Raw genomic sequence first — 17,144 nt, 5'->3', positions numbered from 1 at the left:
AGTAGAATGCCAAGGGCCAAAGCGCAAGGCTGATCGAATGCTTACACTTGAGTATTCTCCAGACCTCAGATGAGTGTGCGTGCGTTGAGAAGTGTCAGGGCGCTTTATCAGCCTGTTGTGAAACGGCTATCAAAGGCAATGAGGTCATGTCCCGGCACGCGGGTTTGACAGCTAGATACTGCACTCTTGGGGTAGCTGGATGTGATAAACATAAACGCCAAGATTGTGACAATGACCACCCCGTGTCTTGTCCTCAGCAGATGATCGGATGATAAAGCTTTGACGGTGGCACCACTGGCTGGGAATCTCTTTTCGAATATTCCACGTCTTGTCCGCCTTAAACTCACACCCTTTCTATTACACCACCCCTTTGCAAGTGCTGCAAGGCTGTTGGCCCGATCCTGAGGCCGCTCTCGCAAAGCTCTCATCGTCACATTGGACAGCAGGCGAGGGATGGTGATATCAATGTTTTAGCTTGCCGTGCCGAAAGACCTATTGAGCTCCATGGCCTAGCTGCAGCATCTTCGGCGCGTACAGAGCTAATAAGAACGATTTCACGGACCAAGAGTGTGGGAAAATGCTGTGATAGAATTCGCTAGCTGGCATGAAGCATCGGCTTTCACATCAGGAGAGCGAGCAGAGTATTAGTGCTTGTGGACATAGAAATAGCATGGCTCAAGAGACCTTTGTCCAAGGATGACGCGAAGCAATGCCGGGTGTAGACCAATAGGTATGTGAGGGGGGTCTAACGAGGTTATCTCGCATTTCGCTCGGCCAACTGTTGCCGCCCGCTGCATCGCAGGATGACCGACAGGATGACGCCAAGTGGCCGTGATGCATGGCATTAGTGGTGATGAAAGCATGGAATGTCAAGGGAACCCCAGCTTTTCTACCCAGAATGAGGCACCAGGTCCGCTACCCACTCATGTGCTCGCGGTGATCCGGCGGTGAAAGTTGATGATTCTATCATCTCGCCGTCGGATGCGTGGGATATATGCAACTGGTAGTTATAAATAGCCTGGGAGATGAATAAGAGCCCATCAGTCATGACACCATCATCTGCGTCGAACGGAGAAATTCGAGCGCGAAGTAACCATCTTGTCCAATCTCATCGCGGCATTGGGTGATGAGTAGATTGGATTGAGGGAGCTAATAAGCTAGCCTGCAGATGAGCACAAGCCAACAGTATTCAGGGCGCTTAGTAGCTCTGCCTCTAGTCACTTTCACCCACGCCGCTGGCTCTCGCTGCCCAAAGAGCCGGGCCTGGCCTGGCAGCGACTCGCGGGCCATGACATCTTGTTCCTCTCATGTTGGCCAGGAAGGGAGACCAGTGCGTTGCGTGGCTGGCAGCCCGTCGAGCACCTTTTCACTCCTCTCTGGAGGTGGCTGAACCAGGGCTGGCAGACGGCAAGGGTCAGCAAAAAGGTACGCGCCGTCGTTGGCCGCGAGCTCTGATCCCTGAGAGCCAATTAGCGGAGCTGTCAGGCACATCGATTCGGGAACTGCAACGCCGTGTGTCCCAGAATAGCACAGCTTGTTGGCTTGGGAAATTGGACCCTGTGTGCTGAGTGCTAGCTCTCTGCAGTTGCATATGCGGCCCATCGATCGGCTGCGCGGAGGAGGGACCATGGACAGCAAGAGCGCCGAAATATGAAGCATCACATCAGCTACTTCTATGGGTGTGTCGTGCTGGATGTTGAGATGGATTTTTAAGGGGCATGAGAAGAAGATGCACGAGAGTTGGATGAGTAGATAGAAAAGAGGTTATGATGATGAGCAAGATGGAAGTCGAAATGATATAGATTGCATCTTATCTGGATAAGAAACGAGGCTGATTGATAAGATTGTCTGGCAACTCGTGTTGGCTTGCTCTTTCTCTTTGAGATGGAGTGCATGTACGTATTCCACGTTTTGCGGGCACGTGGCTGGAAGGATTGAACCAACTTCATCCAACCAAGCGATCCAGCACTAACAAAACTACGACATTAAACAAAGAAACGAATCACCACAGCCAAACAGGCTATGCGGATGGGCATGATTCGACTCTCTTGCCGTATCGACACACACACGGGCTCGCGACCTACCTGATTCATCGCCGCCAAGAGCTGAGGTTGTACCTTGTAAGCAGATTGCTGGACACACAACGCTACTCTGCCGGTAACTCTGCTCCGACATGTACGAGCAGGTAGTCTGCTTTGGGCAGGGTTGGGATGATCGAGGTGCTGGAAATGGTAAGCCTTGTCGCTTGGTCCGCTGCAAGCAAGCAATAACCTCACATACAGATACAGTTACCTGTGCGCCCAAACGAGACCAAATAACCAGCCAAACACGATGGACTGCTCTAATAGGCGAAGCGTCTCTAATACGGAGCCATCGGTAGCAGGAAAACAGACGAAAAATCGACTGGCACACGATGGTGCAAGCCACCGGTAGACCTGGTATCGACCTGCGACACAGGGAGGCAGACCCGCCACCCCTGGTTCCACGACGACCATCGACCTCTCATGTCACATTTTCACTGCACTGCACTTGTACACGTCTTCAAAGGCCAAGTCAAGGCCAATGCCGAGGCTGGGGCACAGCTTTACACTCTACTCCGTACACTCCGTTCAGGCTGGCTTGCGTACCCCCTTCCCGGATTGCCCCCTGGCACGGCGTTTGGCCGCTCACTGACCCCCTCGTGAGATTTGGAACAAAGGTGAAGCTTCACCAGCCCATGTCCAAAACCGTGGCACCCCCCAGAGAACGGCAGGTCAGTTCCCAGTTCCACCATCCCATGCTAAGCTCCGAGTCCCAATTTTCCATTTTACTACTGCACGCCACGCCCATTGCCCCTCGTCCTCTCTCCACTCGTCACTCACTCTTTTTTGTTCAACTTCCCAGCCCAAATGCACGCTACTTGGCCCGTCACCTTGGCTTGTCGATAGCGCCGCAAAACCCGTCGTCCACCTCTGGGAACACTACAATCTTTTTTTCTGCTTTTCATCGTCAGCTCGACTTAATTCACTCATTGCTCCGGGGGGCCAGGACATCTAAAAATAAAAAAAATTCAATCATTCGGCCGGCCGGATTCTTCACGCTGCAACACAGAGAAGATACACGCAGGGAGCGCCAAAATAATCGGGTGACATCTTACAGATCAGCACCGCTTGTTGTACACATACCCCACGAATTTGTTGCTCCCCTTCTGTCGACACATAGAGCACGGAGTAGCGACTCGTATACACTCGCTCGATTTCGGGGTTTTCTAATAGCAACCCAAGTTGTCTCCGACTTGCAGAGACAATAATAGGCTTCTTGACGTTTAAGCGAGGAGAAGAAAACAGTGCGTCTCGGTGGCCTGAGAAAATCTCTCCGACTGTCGATTCTGGGAGTCGATAGCTTCGAGGATTATCACGGGATCTCCCTCGGCTCGCGCCACACCTCGCCAAGGTACACCCGCCTCGCACAAATCTCTTGAGCCAATACCAGCCAAGGGCGGGGGAACTGAACATCCCGGAACCCAAAAAGACATTGGACTCTGATCTGACAAGATAGCACGCTGCAATTAAAGCTGGTCCTTACCCCCTCCAAGTGCCGAAGCCCGATAGGCCGTGGTGTCCCTTGTCTCACTTAGGCCCCAGCTTTCTAAGGCGCCAATTCCTTTGTGGGCATTGGATATATATTCGTCTATACGCCGGTGTTCAGCCAGCCACTCTGCCACCAACAGTGTGCTCTCACATATAGAAAGATACGATGTCGTTGAAACAGGTAAGAGAGGTAGTCGTTGTCGATGATGGCGTGGCGAATGCTGATATCGTGGGCTTCTAGGAGATTGAGACCTGGGTCGCGGCCCTAGGTCGTTACGACAACAATGAGTTCGACGATGCCCTTGGAGAGTTTGACAAGATCGCCGACACGAGCAAGATTCTCTTCAACATGGGTGTCATCCATGCCACTCTGGGCGAGCATGAGAAAGCAGTAGGCTACACCTTTCTTCCCAGCAACGCTTCCATCTGTCCTGCTAACCTGTGCGTTTGTGCTATCCCTAGGTCGAGTGTTACCAACGAGCCATCCGACTGGATCAGTACCTAGCTGTTGCCTACTTTCAGCAGGGCGTCTCAAATTTCTTGCTTGGCGATTTCGAAGAGGCCTTGGCCAACTTCAACGATACCCTGCTGTATCTCCGAGGTAACAGCGTGATCGACTATGCCCAACTGGGTCTTCTCTTCAAGCTATACTCGTGCGAGGTCCTATTCAACCGAGGATTATGCTACATCTACCTACAGCAGAAGGAGGCCGGTATGCAAGATTTGGCGTATGCCGTTAAGGAAAAGGTCGTCGAAGACCACAACGTCATTGACGAAGCTATTCGAGAGGAGGCCGAGGTCAGCATTATCCAACATGTCTGTGGAGGGAGAAACATTTGGCTTACAATGACAATAGGGCTATACCGTGTTTTCCATTCCTGTGGGTGTCGTTTATCGACCCAACGAAGCCAAGGTTCGCAACCTGAAGACCAAGGACTACCTTGGCAAGGCCAGATTAGTTGCAGCCTCAGACCGATCCAATGCATTCACCGGGTTCGCCGGTTCCGAGATCAAGAATGTGAGTACTTCAACCCCGGCCCATGCACTTCGTTTGCTCATCAGTTTCTCCTTAGGCCAAATCGGAAGCCAAAGACGACCGACCGAGCGAAAACCTGTCCTTTGCGGCGACAAACCTGGTCAAGCCAGGCATCCAATCCCGAAGACAGCAGTCTGAACCGCCGACCAACCGCAATAACTTTCCTCCCACACCTCCACCAGAGAACGACCGCCTCCCATCTCGGGGTGCTTCTGTACGCAACTCTGGAGGGAGGGCGAACCCCGCGAAGCTTAGCATCCAGACACAAGAGAGCAGCAGGAGGTATGAGAAGGCTCCATCTCCACAGGACCGCATCCCGAAACACTCGCGCTCGGTATCGGCTGCACCTGCCAGAGGCTTCTCCACTAGAGAGCCCTCTCGGAGACAGCGGGTTATTGAAGAAGAATCCCCATACGGCGATGAATCGTACGATGGGTATGGTGAGAGCTCTCGGGGAAGCAAACAGTCTCGGTCTCGACGATACGACGATGACGATGAAGGCTCGGATTATGACTACGGGTCTTTCGACGAGGGCGAGTTCGAGATGGTATCCAATGTGCGACGTGGTCCTGGATCTGTATCTCGACCATCCCGTGCGGCTTCACGACGACCCGATATTCGCAAGATTCGGGTCAAGGTTCATGCAGACGATGTGAGGTATATCATGATTGGTACATCGATCGAGTTTTCGGACTTTGTGGATCGCATCCGGGACAAGTTTGGGCTGCGAAAGCGATTCAAGATCAAGATGAAGGATGAAGATGTCCCAGACGACATGATTACGATGGGCGACCAAGACGACTTGGACGTGGCCATCCAGAGCGCAAAGAGCCTTGCAAAGAGACAGAGGCTGGATGTTGGCAAGATGGAGGTAAGCTTAACCTTTGGAGCCTAGAGTTTGCTGCTGCCTTGAGGATTACACACCCCATTTCCCTTTTTGGCATGCTGCGATTTGGTCAGTTTAATTGGTCTAACATTCTTTCTTTCTAGGTTTGGGTCATCGAAGTTTAAAATTGGATTTCTTTTTCTTCTCTTTATATATATGCACGATGCAATTATACCCTATCCGATGCTCTCGACAGAACACAACGGACTATTTTCCTAGGTCATGATACCGATTACGACACAATAGCGACAGAGCTTCCCGTTTTTTCTTCTTGTTCGGTTTTTTCAACGTTGTTGCTCTCGAGATGCTTCGATTGCAGATGCTTAGACAGACTGCGACACTGTAAAGTGCCTCTTTACTTCTTTTCTTTTTGTTTTTCTTTCTCGTATTTTTTTCTCTATTGGTGCGTTTGTACTGGGACACATGGAATGAAGTTTTCTTGCTGTGCCGTTGGTTTTTCTTGGCATATGATGTAGCGGGCAACCGAAGCAGAAGAGGCAGTGTTAAGTAATGGGCCCTTGGTGGGGGGTTTCTGTTTTGGTCGTCTTTGTTCTTTCTTATATATGGATGATGTCCCTGTTGAAGATGGACCTCGCTGAGCGAGAAACATGGTTCTGATATGGGGATGCGGGGGTTTCCTCCCATGTCTTCATACTGGGACAGGCAAAGGGGCAGTGCAAAAGATGAATGCTTGATAGAAAAAAGACGGGCTATGCGGCCTTGTCTGGGCGAAGAAGACGATGGTTGACATGTTTGGGATAGTTAGAGAGAGCCTTGGTTTCAGGCCACTTATGTGCAACGACTTGAATTATTTCGTACTCACGAAACAACTCCCAACATGTGAAGCTGTGACTCGATATCTTGGTGATAGCAGTACTCTGTACAGTATATACGTAGATTCTCAGACTGGCAGCGCCCCTGAAGAAATGATAAGGTTGATTTCAGATTCGCCAGATGCCGATAAGAGATGAACCAGGGCTCGGGAAGAAAGAAACCGAATCAGGCGGTGGATCGACAACATGCAGCATCTGACAGGGGACCAAGCAGGAACAATATCGGATATACTAGACTAAGAGTTTAGCAGAGCAAGAGTCGGTAAGTGATGAATTTTTTTTTTGTTGAGAGGCTGTGCAAGGGTCCCATCCATATCAAAACCTGCTTTTTACCTAGACAAGCCGGGGGTGGAGGAGGAGCATGGGGGTTGTTAGTTAGTGCTGTGGAAGCTTTCTCGACTGTTGTTTTTTTAGCGATGCGATCGGATATAAAGCGTGGGAGATGCAGAAAGACCGTTTTGTGCGGACGATCTAGTCTACGAAATACCGTAATTTCAATGTTCAGTAGCATGGTGGTTAATTTGGTGTTTTGGCGATGGTGTTTTTTACTGACCTACCTACCACGGAATAGTTGAGGCGGGAAGATCTTTTACTCACCCCTTTTTTATCCGTGTTGGGCTGCATATGCTAAAAATCGTAGTGTTGTAGTGTGTTGTAGATAGATTGTGCCTTATTTGCACTACGGTTACAAGACGTTGGCGCTTATTGTGCTAGTTTACAGATGTGCAAGATTTGGCGTTGCATGATCTGCGAGATTTGCTGATTTGCTCGGGTGTGGCTGAGATTGGCGTTTGTAGATGAGTTAAATTGAATGAGTGAATATTGGCTGTGAGAGGATTTCTTCTCCTTGTTCTTCTTGTTTCTTTCTTCTTCTTTGTGTTTCTGGCATATGCTTCCCTTACTGGATATGCGGTGGAAAAGAGAGAGAGAGAGTCCCAGTCCGATGAACTGTCGTATTTTGCTGCAGAATGACGAGATTTATGGAGCTGGACCGCGTGAGTCCTCTGGTGAGATCCATAGAAAAGCACGTGCTGTGGTAACACCGCCAAATGGTAAATAGTCCAGGTGAAGCCTCGAAACAACGCCTTGAAGTCATACAAACTCGAGATATTAGGAGTTTATAAGCTCTCCAACTTTATTTTACGACAACATCTTTAAATACTAGATTATCATCTATGATGTGCGATAATCATTGACTGAGCGAGAACATTCTTCTCTTTTGGGTGGTCCCACCGTATCCCTGTCTGTTCTACCACGAAAAAATGTTGGTGATGGGGCCTTTTTAGCATGGACGTAGATAACGACAGGTTCTGTACGGAAAAGGGGGTCGATAAGGCAGACAATCCCAGAATCTCATATTTTTCTTTCTTTTTAATAATCATCTCACCGTCATTGCTAACAGTAACAACAATTATTGTATGAAAAAGAGAACAATATAATCTCGGCAATTGCCATTAGTGTCGTCTTAAAACGACTCCATCATCTCACTATCATGAACCGTCTAAGAACAGCAAGCTTGCTTCATTTCTTTTTCCTTCTCTCGCCAACAAGCGAACTCTTCTACCCCTGCCTACTTCTATCCAAAAACAGGCATCGTCTTTTCACATGTCACCGTTTAATACTAGGCCCATAACGTCGGTCCCACCGGTGATCCATTTGCTTCCGTGGCAGACGAACTCTTTCGTCCATCTGTGCTCCTATCCGACTGACTGACTCTCACACCGACCAGAGTGCCATGCCATGTACTTGTTTTCTTCCTGTCGGTACATGGCCTCGTCTCTTCGGCTGAGGCTCCGTGCAAGGTCAAGGTCCCCCCCTAGCCAATGACCAAGGGTACTGATAGTCGTAGTCGTAGTAATGCTCCGTTGCAAAGTACGAGTACGCAAGTGGGCTGAATAAAGTGCCAACATTCGACGTATAGACGAGGCTGCCTCGAATGGATCCCGAGTATTTAGTAAAGGAGCCTTTCCCCCATGCAGTCGGCTTGGCCCTCTTCCCTCTTTTTTCTTTTCTTCTGCTGCGTTTGTCCCCCTTGCTTGAGTCGTGATACTAGCTGTTGTTGCTTGCTTCGTGACTGTCCACGCTCTTTTAAACAAAGCAAATCATTCGTTTATAGCCACTAGGGAAACATCCGTCGATACAACTTCCAAAGCCCAAGATGAAGACTTCTGCCGTTATTGTCGCTGCTTGCGCTGCCGTCGCTGGAGCCGTGCCCACGTATCGCTTCGGCAACTGGAACTCTACCGTCGTTAACTGGAACACATCAACTCCTACCAACTGGAACACTACTACCGGTATCAACTGGAACACGACGACCATTGTCAACTGGAACTCGACGGCCATTGCCAACGGAACTGTCGCTGTCAACACAACAGTCATCGCGGCTTCTGCTCCTTCTACTCCTTATTACCCCAACACCACTGTCAGCATCAACAACACTTGGGTGAACCAGAACGAGACTCATCTTCCCCCCGTGTTGATCCGTCGTTTCCGAGCCCTGAGAAAGACGGTGGTCTAATGTCTTGCCTGGATACAACTAAACAAACAGTAAGCTCATCTTCTCGTGATGTGGATTTGAACCCGAAGCTGATTCATTCCCCTAGACGAAAAATGATGGAAAAAACTTGAGACTACGAGATTTGGTGCTTTGGTGCTTTGAAACTTCTTTTTTTACGCGCCGTTGGGATATGCCGTTGACCTGATTCTTATGATTTATAATTTGCCGAGATGAAAACGCCAATGATTGGATATTTTGATGTTGATCTGATTCCCCGTTAGAATAGTTAATAGTTTTAGAAATGAAAATGCTTCATGGCTGATTGAGTGCGCCTTCTGTAGAACTCATGGGTGAATTCCATTTACATGTAAGAGAGACTACTATAACATTCTTGAGTGAGATTATACGAATACGAATACCCATGCTGATATCAGTCAAGATTTTGGTAGAGAGCAAAGATATCACACATATAATTTGGAATAGACACTCCACGTTAAATGAACCGATACCCTCTTCATTAGAATCTTCCCACTACTGCTCCTGTGTGTACATGGTGTTGCGTAAATAATCCTCCCGACGCGTCAAAATCGCAACTCCCACGGTATTACTCTCGAGCAACACGAATCACCATCCCCCATGATACTATCCAACCTCAAAGCTCCCCAAACCAATAGTCAAACGACCGCAGAATATCATCAAGAACCCCTTCAAAGCGACGCAGCTGATAGATATTATACAACGACTTTCTCTCCAGCTTATAAGCCCAAAGCATATACGCCTCAATCGTCTGCATCAAATTCGTGCCCTCATTCAGCAAACCCTCAATTCTCTGCTCGTTTGCACCCATCTTGCCTCTCATCATGTCGTACAGCTCTTCGTCTTCGTCTTCTTTCTTGTCTTCTTCAAAGAGGCTGTTGATTCGTTCTTGGAACTTGTCGTAGTACTCACAGATCGCGACGCACTTCTCGAGGAGACTGCCGCATTTCTCGCGCATCGTTTCGCATTTCGCTTGGATGAGTTGGTATACTTCTTTCTTTTCGAGGAATCGTCTTTGCAATCCTAGGCATTGCTCACGATATCGAACCCATTTCTCTCTGTCGAAATCGTCCTGAGGGCAAACGATGCGGATGAATTGTCGGTACAGCTCCAGAACGGGCATCACGTCGTCAAGTGTCAAGGGTCGATTGAGCCTCTTCACTTCAGAGCGCGCACGTTCAAGTTGGTCTTCAAGCATCGCAGCTCGAATGTTTGCATAGATTTCCAGGTGCTCTCTCTCTCTGGCAATGTCATCAGCATCGTGATCGAGGATCTCGGTGGAGGAGGAATCGTCTTGGAGTGTTGCCTCCTCCAGAGCCATCAAGTCCTCGTCCGTCAAGTCAGCGTCCATCATGTCCTCGTCATTGTCTGCGATTGCTTCAGTAATAGCGACGTAGAAGAATCCCGGAGGATTATGAAACTGATCTTCGTGCGGATTGTCATTCATTTTTGCAAAGCGATTGTTCGGTATGTACTTGCTTGAGTATAGTCGAAGTCCTTCCACCTTCTTGTTTAGGGGTGAATCTGGAGCAATGCGGAAAGGCAAAGCCAAAGGGCGTGAGGTGGAAGAGGAAGAGTTGGAAACGCAAAGTTTCTAGAACTTGCGAAATTTTTGCACTCTATTACCATTGCATTCTTTTATGCTATGCCAGTGCGGTAAGTCGAATATGCAAAAAGGGGGCTGCCAGCTGTCCGTCAGTTGGCGGGAGTGGCATCGTGGGTCGACAACTTCGTCTGGGGTTTCTCTAGGGGCGCCTCTATATACATCTAATGACAGAGGCAAACGCAGGGCAAAGTACTTTATACAGTTCAGATCGTGTTATTGTACAGTCTATCGTGTGGTAATAGTTGGAGCGGGAAAGGAGGAAGCAGCAACATCTTTGCCATCCAGTTGAAGAATGCTGCCTGCAACACCATCGAATTATTCAGTCCTAGTTCAGTTCGCTGAGAAGCTCCTTAACAACGTTTAGCCGATGTGTCCATTCATCTCGTCCCAGAAGAGCAAACATCCTCGAACTGCTCTGAGAGACAACGTCTTGCCCACCAGCAGCAATTACTCGCAGTACGTTGTGAATCGTAAGCTGGTCGACTCCCTGGGGCTTGACTTTCGACTGTATGGCCTGCATCACCTGGCTGCAGTCACCATTCCAATAAGATTCTTGTGAGATTGCCTCCTCGAGAGCATCGAGCACCTTTGGCTCAGGTCTTGCTTTCGCGAGAGAAGTCTTGTAAACGTCCAGCGGCACACGCCAAAAGAGATATGGGTGCTGTGATATCAGATCGCTCGGCGATTGAAAGCCTCCCTGTTTGGATACAATTGCCTTGTACACGTATTGACCCTTCTCGGTAGGATTGGTTAATGTCGGAACAAGCTCAAGCGGTAGCCGCCATGCTCTCGCTGTCAGTTCCGCACTTTCGATGCTCCCGTTTGTGATTGCTTCGATTTCGCTCAGTATGGGTTGCGTCAGGTGTTGATCGATGAGCTTTGCCTCTTGGTCTGCCAACGCCGGGACAGGCTTCCAGAGCATCGCATCACGGTACCTGTTGTTAAAGTATTCAAGCTTTGACAGGTTCAATTTGATGCCGCCACGTGTGAATTTAAATGTCAACTACCCCATGTTAGCAGTGTTTGTAGGATACCTGAGGGAGATCAAACCGTACAGCATTGGCCACATCTTCTACTGTCCGAGGCGGTTGCACGTCTCGTTTGAATGAGGATCCGAGGTTGGCCAGCCAGGACAGTAAAGCCATAGGGAACGTGCCCCCGGTCTGGTACTTGGATATGTTGACGCTATCATTTCGTTTGCTGAGCTTGCTGCCGTCTAGATCCACTAGCAAACCAAGGTGCGCAAACGTCGGAGGCTGCCAGCCGAAGGCTTCGTACAGCGCAACATGTTTCGGTGTCGAAATAAGCCACTCCTATGGAGGTCGTTAATCTCATGTAGCCGTGCAAATAGCCGAAATATAGAGTTACCTACCTCACCACGGATTACATGTGTAATTTTCATCAAGTGGTCATCAACCACATTGGCCAAATGATACGTAGGGAATCCATCTGTCTTCATCAGAATGAAGTCTTCTTCCATGTCCTTCTTCTGAAATCGCCCGTAAATGGCATCATGAAGCTTAGGTCGGCCAAACTTGTCACTCTTGAAGCGAACTACATAAGACTCTCCGGCCTTTGCCCGTCGATCCGACTCGGCTGCATCTATGGAGCGGCATGTCCCAGGGTAAATGGTCGGCTTGCCGGCCTCGTGGAGTTCACGTTTCTGAGACTCCAGCTGCTCAGGTGTGCAGAAGCAGCGGTAGGCGTGATCATGATCCAAGAGTGTTTGGACGTGCTCTTGATAAACGGGTAACCTCTCAGACTGGACTCTGTTAGATGGAACAGCGTGTCTGAGAGCTATGTCAACTTACTTGTCTATATGGACCATATGGTCCACCACAGTCTGGCCCTTCATCCCATGATAGCCCCGCCCATTTAAGGTCCTTCATTAATCGCTCCTCGGCATCTTTTACCAGACGGTTCTATATGGCCCTGTTTAGCACTTGTCCCTTTTCACTAAGAGTGGCCTCTCCGTACCTGATCGGTATCTTCAATACGGAGGATGAAAGCTCCTTCATTGGAAGCAAGCACAGCTAGCTTACAAAAAAGCGCTGTTCTCAGAGACCCTAGATGCAGGTATCCCGTTGGTGACGGAGCAAATCGGGCGCGGATCGGGAGGTCGGCGCTTTGGCCTAGAATTGTGGGTGAATCTGATGGAAGAGAAGCTGCGTCATTGTGTTTCTTATTCTTGCTCCGTAGACCTTTCAATCCTGAGCTATAGGTTCGTTTTTGAGATTGACATCTGTTCTCTTCCCCTGGGTGTTTTGAATTGGTGGTGTATTGGACAGAGAGATTTTGTCTGTCACAACGAAGAGCGGCAGATGTGCCAAAACTTCGGCTCAGCTGGTGATTGGAAGTGGCTATCCGTGATTCACATATTGAACGGCTGCCCAATCTCTGTAAGCTCAGCCGAAGGACGGATGAGGACATGATAAAAAGCCACAATCGTGTATGGCCTCATTCATCATATCTTGTGTGGATAATGAATGAGAGGCATCATGCGTTTACTTTGATATGTGAGGCGTATTTTTTGTTGCAACGCCACATGTGGCGCCAGGTTCGGCTAGATGTGGATATTGTTGATAAGGCTGATAGACAACGATAAAGACAAGGACAGCCGTCTATCGCGGGGCGAAGTATAAGGTACTATCAATTATAAGACATTCAGAGAGGAAGAGTGTGATGAAAACTGTAAATTTAGGTGATGCTGTGGCCTCGTAATTGAATCAACCGCTCTAGAGGCCTCCATTATACAGGATTAAGACTTCCACCATAAATTATGCCTGTACTTGTGTGATACAAGCCCCGAGCTATGCGTGACCAAGCAAATTCGGGGTACCTGATCCACGTCCCGCAAGTCACTGCCAAAGCCGTGGCGCTGCGTTTGGCGGCAGATGCAAAGAGCCGGCAAATCTTTTTGTGAGTAATGTAATTTAGCTGCCCTCCCATTTGTTTGTCCAATTTCCAACTCCGATACGGCCAAACGGAGATTTCATCACCTTTTTTTTCCCTTGGTGTTTTCTTTCATTCATCAGCCTTGCATACAGTCTTTGATTGGCAAGGCAGCAGCTGGACTTCGTACGTTTGCAGGCTCCAGCATCGACCCCGCGCCACGCCAAAAGATTTTCTGGATTCCACTCTGCCATCGTCTTGAAAATCTGCATTTTCTCTAGCAAACCAACAACTAGCCGTCAGTATGGCTTCCGAAGCGGAAATTGATCTCTATGGTATGTTTGAGCGTTTGGACACATCTTCTGTCTTTCCTCCTCTTCCTGTTCTTGTCTTATCTAACCTCTCCATTTCCAGAGATCCTCGAAATCGACAGAGGTGCAACGCCCGATCAGATCAAGAAGGCCTATCGCAAGGTACCGCAACACCGACTCCGAATCCTATTCGCTTCGTTCCAAGCTAATCTGAATAGGCTGCACTGAGATACCACCCAGACAAAGTACCCGAGGAGCAGCGCGAAGAGTCCGAGGTCAAGTTCAAGGAAGCCAGCCGAGCCTACGAGATCCTCAGCGATGAAGATAAGCGCCACCTCTACGACACCCATGGCATGGCTGCCTTTGACGGCTCACGGGGAGGCCCCGGCGGCCCGGAGGTCGATCTCAACGATATCCTGTCCCAGATGTTCGGATTCAACATGGGCGGCCCCGGTGGCCCCGGCGGTCCTGGCGGCCCTATGAGACCCCGAAAGGGACCCGACGAGGAGCAGGAATACAAGGTCACGCTCGAGGAATTATACAAGGGCAAGACTGTCAAGTTTTCTGCCAACAAGCAGGTTGTCTGCAGTGTCTGCAAGGGCTCTGGAGGCAAGGAGAAGGCGAAGCCCACTTCCTGCGAGCGCTGCAAGGGCCACGGCATGGTCGAGGCCATTCGACAGATTGGCCCCGGCATGATGCGCCGCGAGACTGTCCTGTGCGATCACTGCACGGGCTCCGGCAAGGTGTACAAGGAGAAGGACAGGTGCAAGAAGTGCAAGGGCAAGCGAACCACACAGGAGAAGAAGGCACTGGAGATTTACATTCCCCGGGGATCTATGCAGGGCGAGCGCATCGTTCTGGAGGGAGAGGCAGATCAGTATCCAGACCAGATACCCGGAGATATTGTCTTCACCCTTATCGAGGAACCCCACGACGTCTTTTCTCGACTCGGAAATGATCTTTCCGCAGAGTTGACTGTTTCCCTGAGCGAGGCCCTCATCGGATTCAACCGCGTAGTGCTGAAACACCTCGACGGCCGGGGTATCCAGCTCAACCGACCGCGGGGCAAGGTTCTGAAGCCAGTGGACTGCATCAAGATCCCTGGAGAGGGTATGCCCATGAAGAGGGGCGACGCCAGGGGAGACTTGTATCTCCTGGTCAAGGTCGAGTTCCCCGAGGACGACTGGCTGAAGGATGAGTCTGCCTATGAGGCATTGGCGAAGATGCTGCCACCACCACTGCCAGCTGTGGAGGCTGAGGAGATTGACGAGGTCGAATATGAAGACGGCGCTGACATTGAAGAGGTGAGCATACACTATACCCCACAATTGCTATAACATGAGAGAAGCTAACTTGGAAACGTAGATGGGTGCTGATCAAGGCGATCCTCGATTCGGCAACGAATGGGAAGACGACGACGAGGGCGAAGGCCAGACACAATGCGCCACACAGTAAGGAAGGGAAAAAGAAGACTCATCTGACACGTCAAACATGTCACAATTTGTTGTTTTGCTTGAGGATAGAAACTAGACTCCGTTTATTGAAAAGAAACGGAAACTTGGCCGCCCAGGGAGTGGGCTTTTACGACTTTTTTATTTTTTGAAATTTCCATGATGGACGCTGGGATAGAGGGTTAATATGACGGTCATTACGGGATGAAGAGAACAATGGATAGGGATGGGAATGGCTGGTAACAATGCCTTTTTTTTTTTTTTTTTTCATTAGGGGCGCGAAAGCCTTGTAGAATCCAATTTGACGATTTTGCTTATGATGGTTGTGCTGTTGAGTTTGATGATGCATTGACATGAGGAGAGTGGCTACCCTGCATATCTGAGGATGTGGTTGGGTTTAAACCAACAAGGTGAGCATGATACATCTAGCTCTGGTATAAATAAGGTAAAATCTATCATTTCACATGTGGCTATCACTGTGTTCAAGTATTGCTAAATGGCTGCATCTCTCATGTCCTGTTGTGATGCTTTCAAGATCAAAGTTATGCCACGCCACAGTATAATCACTAAAGCTTAAGTACACTAATATAGCCGTTTATACAATTTGCTTCAAGCAACAGGAACTCACCTGTGCACAACTCCATCACTTCATTTACCCAAACACAAAATCCCACTTGAATATCTTATCCAATTCATCAATCATTCATTACTGAAACTCCCATCTAAGCTGTTAGTTATGCTGTGCAATTTATAGCACCCCCCGTTAGTGGTGCATGTATGTAGGTACCTGTACCTTCAGCTCTCTCGGCACCCTCGCCGCCTTGGCAGCCCCGCTGACTGCCGCCCCTCCAAATCGGAACCTCCCTATTGAAACTCAACCTCAACTTGAGCCTCACCCTTTCTCTCTCTCCTCTTTATAACCTTTTATCATCACTCTTCCATCTTTATACTTATTCCTCTTCTCCTTCTTCCTTCACCGTTTACTCTTATCTTTCAAACTCCTCCTCCATCTCCCTCCATCTAACTACCTACAACTCCCTCCATCAACGTCATCATCATCACTATCATCCACCGTCCATCACCATCACCACCATGTCCCGCAAAGGCGTCGGCATCGCCGCCTTCGACCGCTCCCGCATCACCTCCCGCCAATTCGCCTCCCACGGCTCCTCCCTCCGCGCAACAAACGCCCAAGCCCTCGAGACCCAGCTCGCCGTCTTCCGCTCCCTCCTCCAGCAGTTCGCCCAGACCCACGCAAAGGACATACGCTCCGACCCCTCGTTCCGCGCCCAATTCGCACGCATGTGCTCCGCCATCGGCGTCGACCCCCTCGCCTCGTCAAACAACCACAGCAGCGGCTCCGGGAACTCCGTCTGGGCGCAGCTCCTAGGAAAGACGGTTAATGACTTTTACTTTGAGCTGGCGGTGCGCATTGTAGAGGTTTGCGGTGCGACGCGAGCCGAGAATGGGGGTTTGATTGGTCTTTCGGAGCTGCGTGAGCGCGTGTCCAAGGGTCGTATGGAGGGCGCGGATTCGATCAGTGACGACGACGTGCGTCGCGCTGTCGAGACGCTCAAGCCTCTTGGTAGTTATGCTGTTGTTACTGTCGGCCGCAAGGAGTACGTGCGTAGCGTGCCGCGTGAGCTGAGCACCGACCAGGCTGCTGTCGTGGAGGCAGCGCAGGTCTTGGGGTACGTGAGCGTGGGCATGTTGCGGGACAACCTCGGCTGGGACGAAGCCAGATGCAAAACGGTTATCGACGATCTGATGGCCGGTGGGATGCTGTGGGTGGACAAGCAGACCAAGGGCGAGTGGGAGTACTGGAGCCCTGGTGTCATGGCTGATGCCGGTACGGACGGCGAGGCGGGTGTCTGAGGAGGCTGGTAAAGGGGTTAATCTCCAGGATATGACTACTCAAACTCCCAAGAGACGATGTGCAAACAGCCGCTGAACCACAATGTTCCTGAGTCGAACCAGTCGAGTCGATGACTAGCTTAAGGGGCATGAGAGTTGGTCACCTTAAAGAC

The 17,144-nt window shown here is 49.8% G+C and overlaps 6 protein-coding genes across 6 annotated transcripts; 4 read left to right on the top strand and 2 right to left on the bottom strand.

Moving 5' to 3' along the window:
- Positions 1–3,735: 3,735 nt before the first annotated feature.
- On the top strand, positions 3,736–5,616 carry T069G_11180 (tetratricopeptide repeat domain-containing protein; the record flags this gene model as incomplete). Its single annotated transcript, XM_056178385.1, has 7 exons — positions 3,736–3,750; positions 3,811–3,960; positions 4,032–4,367; positions 4,426–4,587; positions 4,643–5,161; positions 5,231–5,476; positions 5,596–5,616. The coding sequence occupies 7 exons, from the start codon at positions 3,736–3,738 to the stop codon at positions 5,614–5,616; spliced, it is 1,449 nt and encodes a 482-aa protein (XP_056023259.1).
- Positions 5,617–8,482: 2,866 nt separating this feature from the next.
- On the top strand, positions 8,483–8,842 carry T069G_11179 (uncharacterized protein; the record flags this gene model as incomplete). Its single annotated transcript, XM_056178384.1, has 1 exon — positions 8,483–8,842. The coding sequence occupies one exon, from the start codon at positions 8,483–8,485 to the stop codon at positions 8,840–8,842; it is 360 nt and encodes a 119-aa protein (XP_056023258.1).
- Positions 8,843–9,473: 631 nt separating this feature from the next.
- Positions 9,474–10,304, bottom strand: T069G_11178 (uncharacterized protein; the record flags this gene model as incomplete). The annotated part of the gene is made up of 1 exon (XM_056178383.1): positions 9,474–10,304. One exon carries the CDS (start codon positions 10,302–10,304, stop codon positions 9,474–9,476), a length of 831 nt encoding a protein of 276 aa, XP_056023257.1.
- A 484-nt stretch (positions 10,305–10,788) lies between these two features.
- On the bottom strand, positions 10,789–12,893 carry T069G_11177 (tRNA synthetases class I (E and q), catalytic domain-containing protein; the record flags this gene model as incomplete). Its single annotated transcript, XM_056178382.1, has 5 exons — positions 10,789–11,466; positions 11,519–11,776; positions 11,836–12,225; positions 12,275–12,385; positions 12,441–12,893. 5 exons carry the CDS (start codon positions 12,891–12,893, stop codon positions 10,789–10,791), a joined length of 1,890 nt encoding a protein of 629 aa, XP_056023256.1.
- A 766-nt stretch (positions 12,894–13,659) lies between these two features.
- Positions 13,660–15,121, top strand: T069G_11176 (dnaJ domain-containing protein; the record flags this gene model as incomplete). The annotated part of the gene is made up of 4 exons (XM_056178381.1): positions 13,660–13,690; positions 13,770–13,828; positions 13,885–14,970; positions 15,032–15,121. 4 exons carry the CDS (start codon positions 13,660–13,662, stop codon positions 15,119–15,121), a joined length of 1,266 nt encoding a protein of 421 aa, XP_056023255.1.
- A 1,088-nt stretch (positions 15,122–16,209) lies between these two features.
- Positions 16,210–16,992, top strand: T069G_11175 (EAP30/Vps36 family domain-containing protein; the record flags this gene model as incomplete). Its single annotated transcript, XM_056178380.1, has 1 exon — positions 16,210–16,992. The coding sequence occupies one exon, from the start codon at positions 16,210–16,212 to the stop codon at positions 16,990–16,992; it is 783 nt and encodes a 260-aa protein (XP_056023254.1).
- Between the last annotated feature and the right edge of the window lie 152 nt (positions 16,993–17,144).

The sequence above is a fragment of the Trichoderma breve genome (assembly GCF_028502605.1).
Source record: "Trichoderma breve strain T069 chromosome 7 map unlocalized scaffold00008, whole genome shotgun sequence".
In the NCBI taxonomy this organism is placed as follows: Eukaryota; Fungi; Ascomycota; class Sordariomycetes; order Hypocreales; family Hypocreaceae; genus Trichoderma; species Trichoderma breve.
Note: the sequence above shows the minus strand (reverse complement) of the source record. Positions and strands in the feature narration are given on the sequence as shown.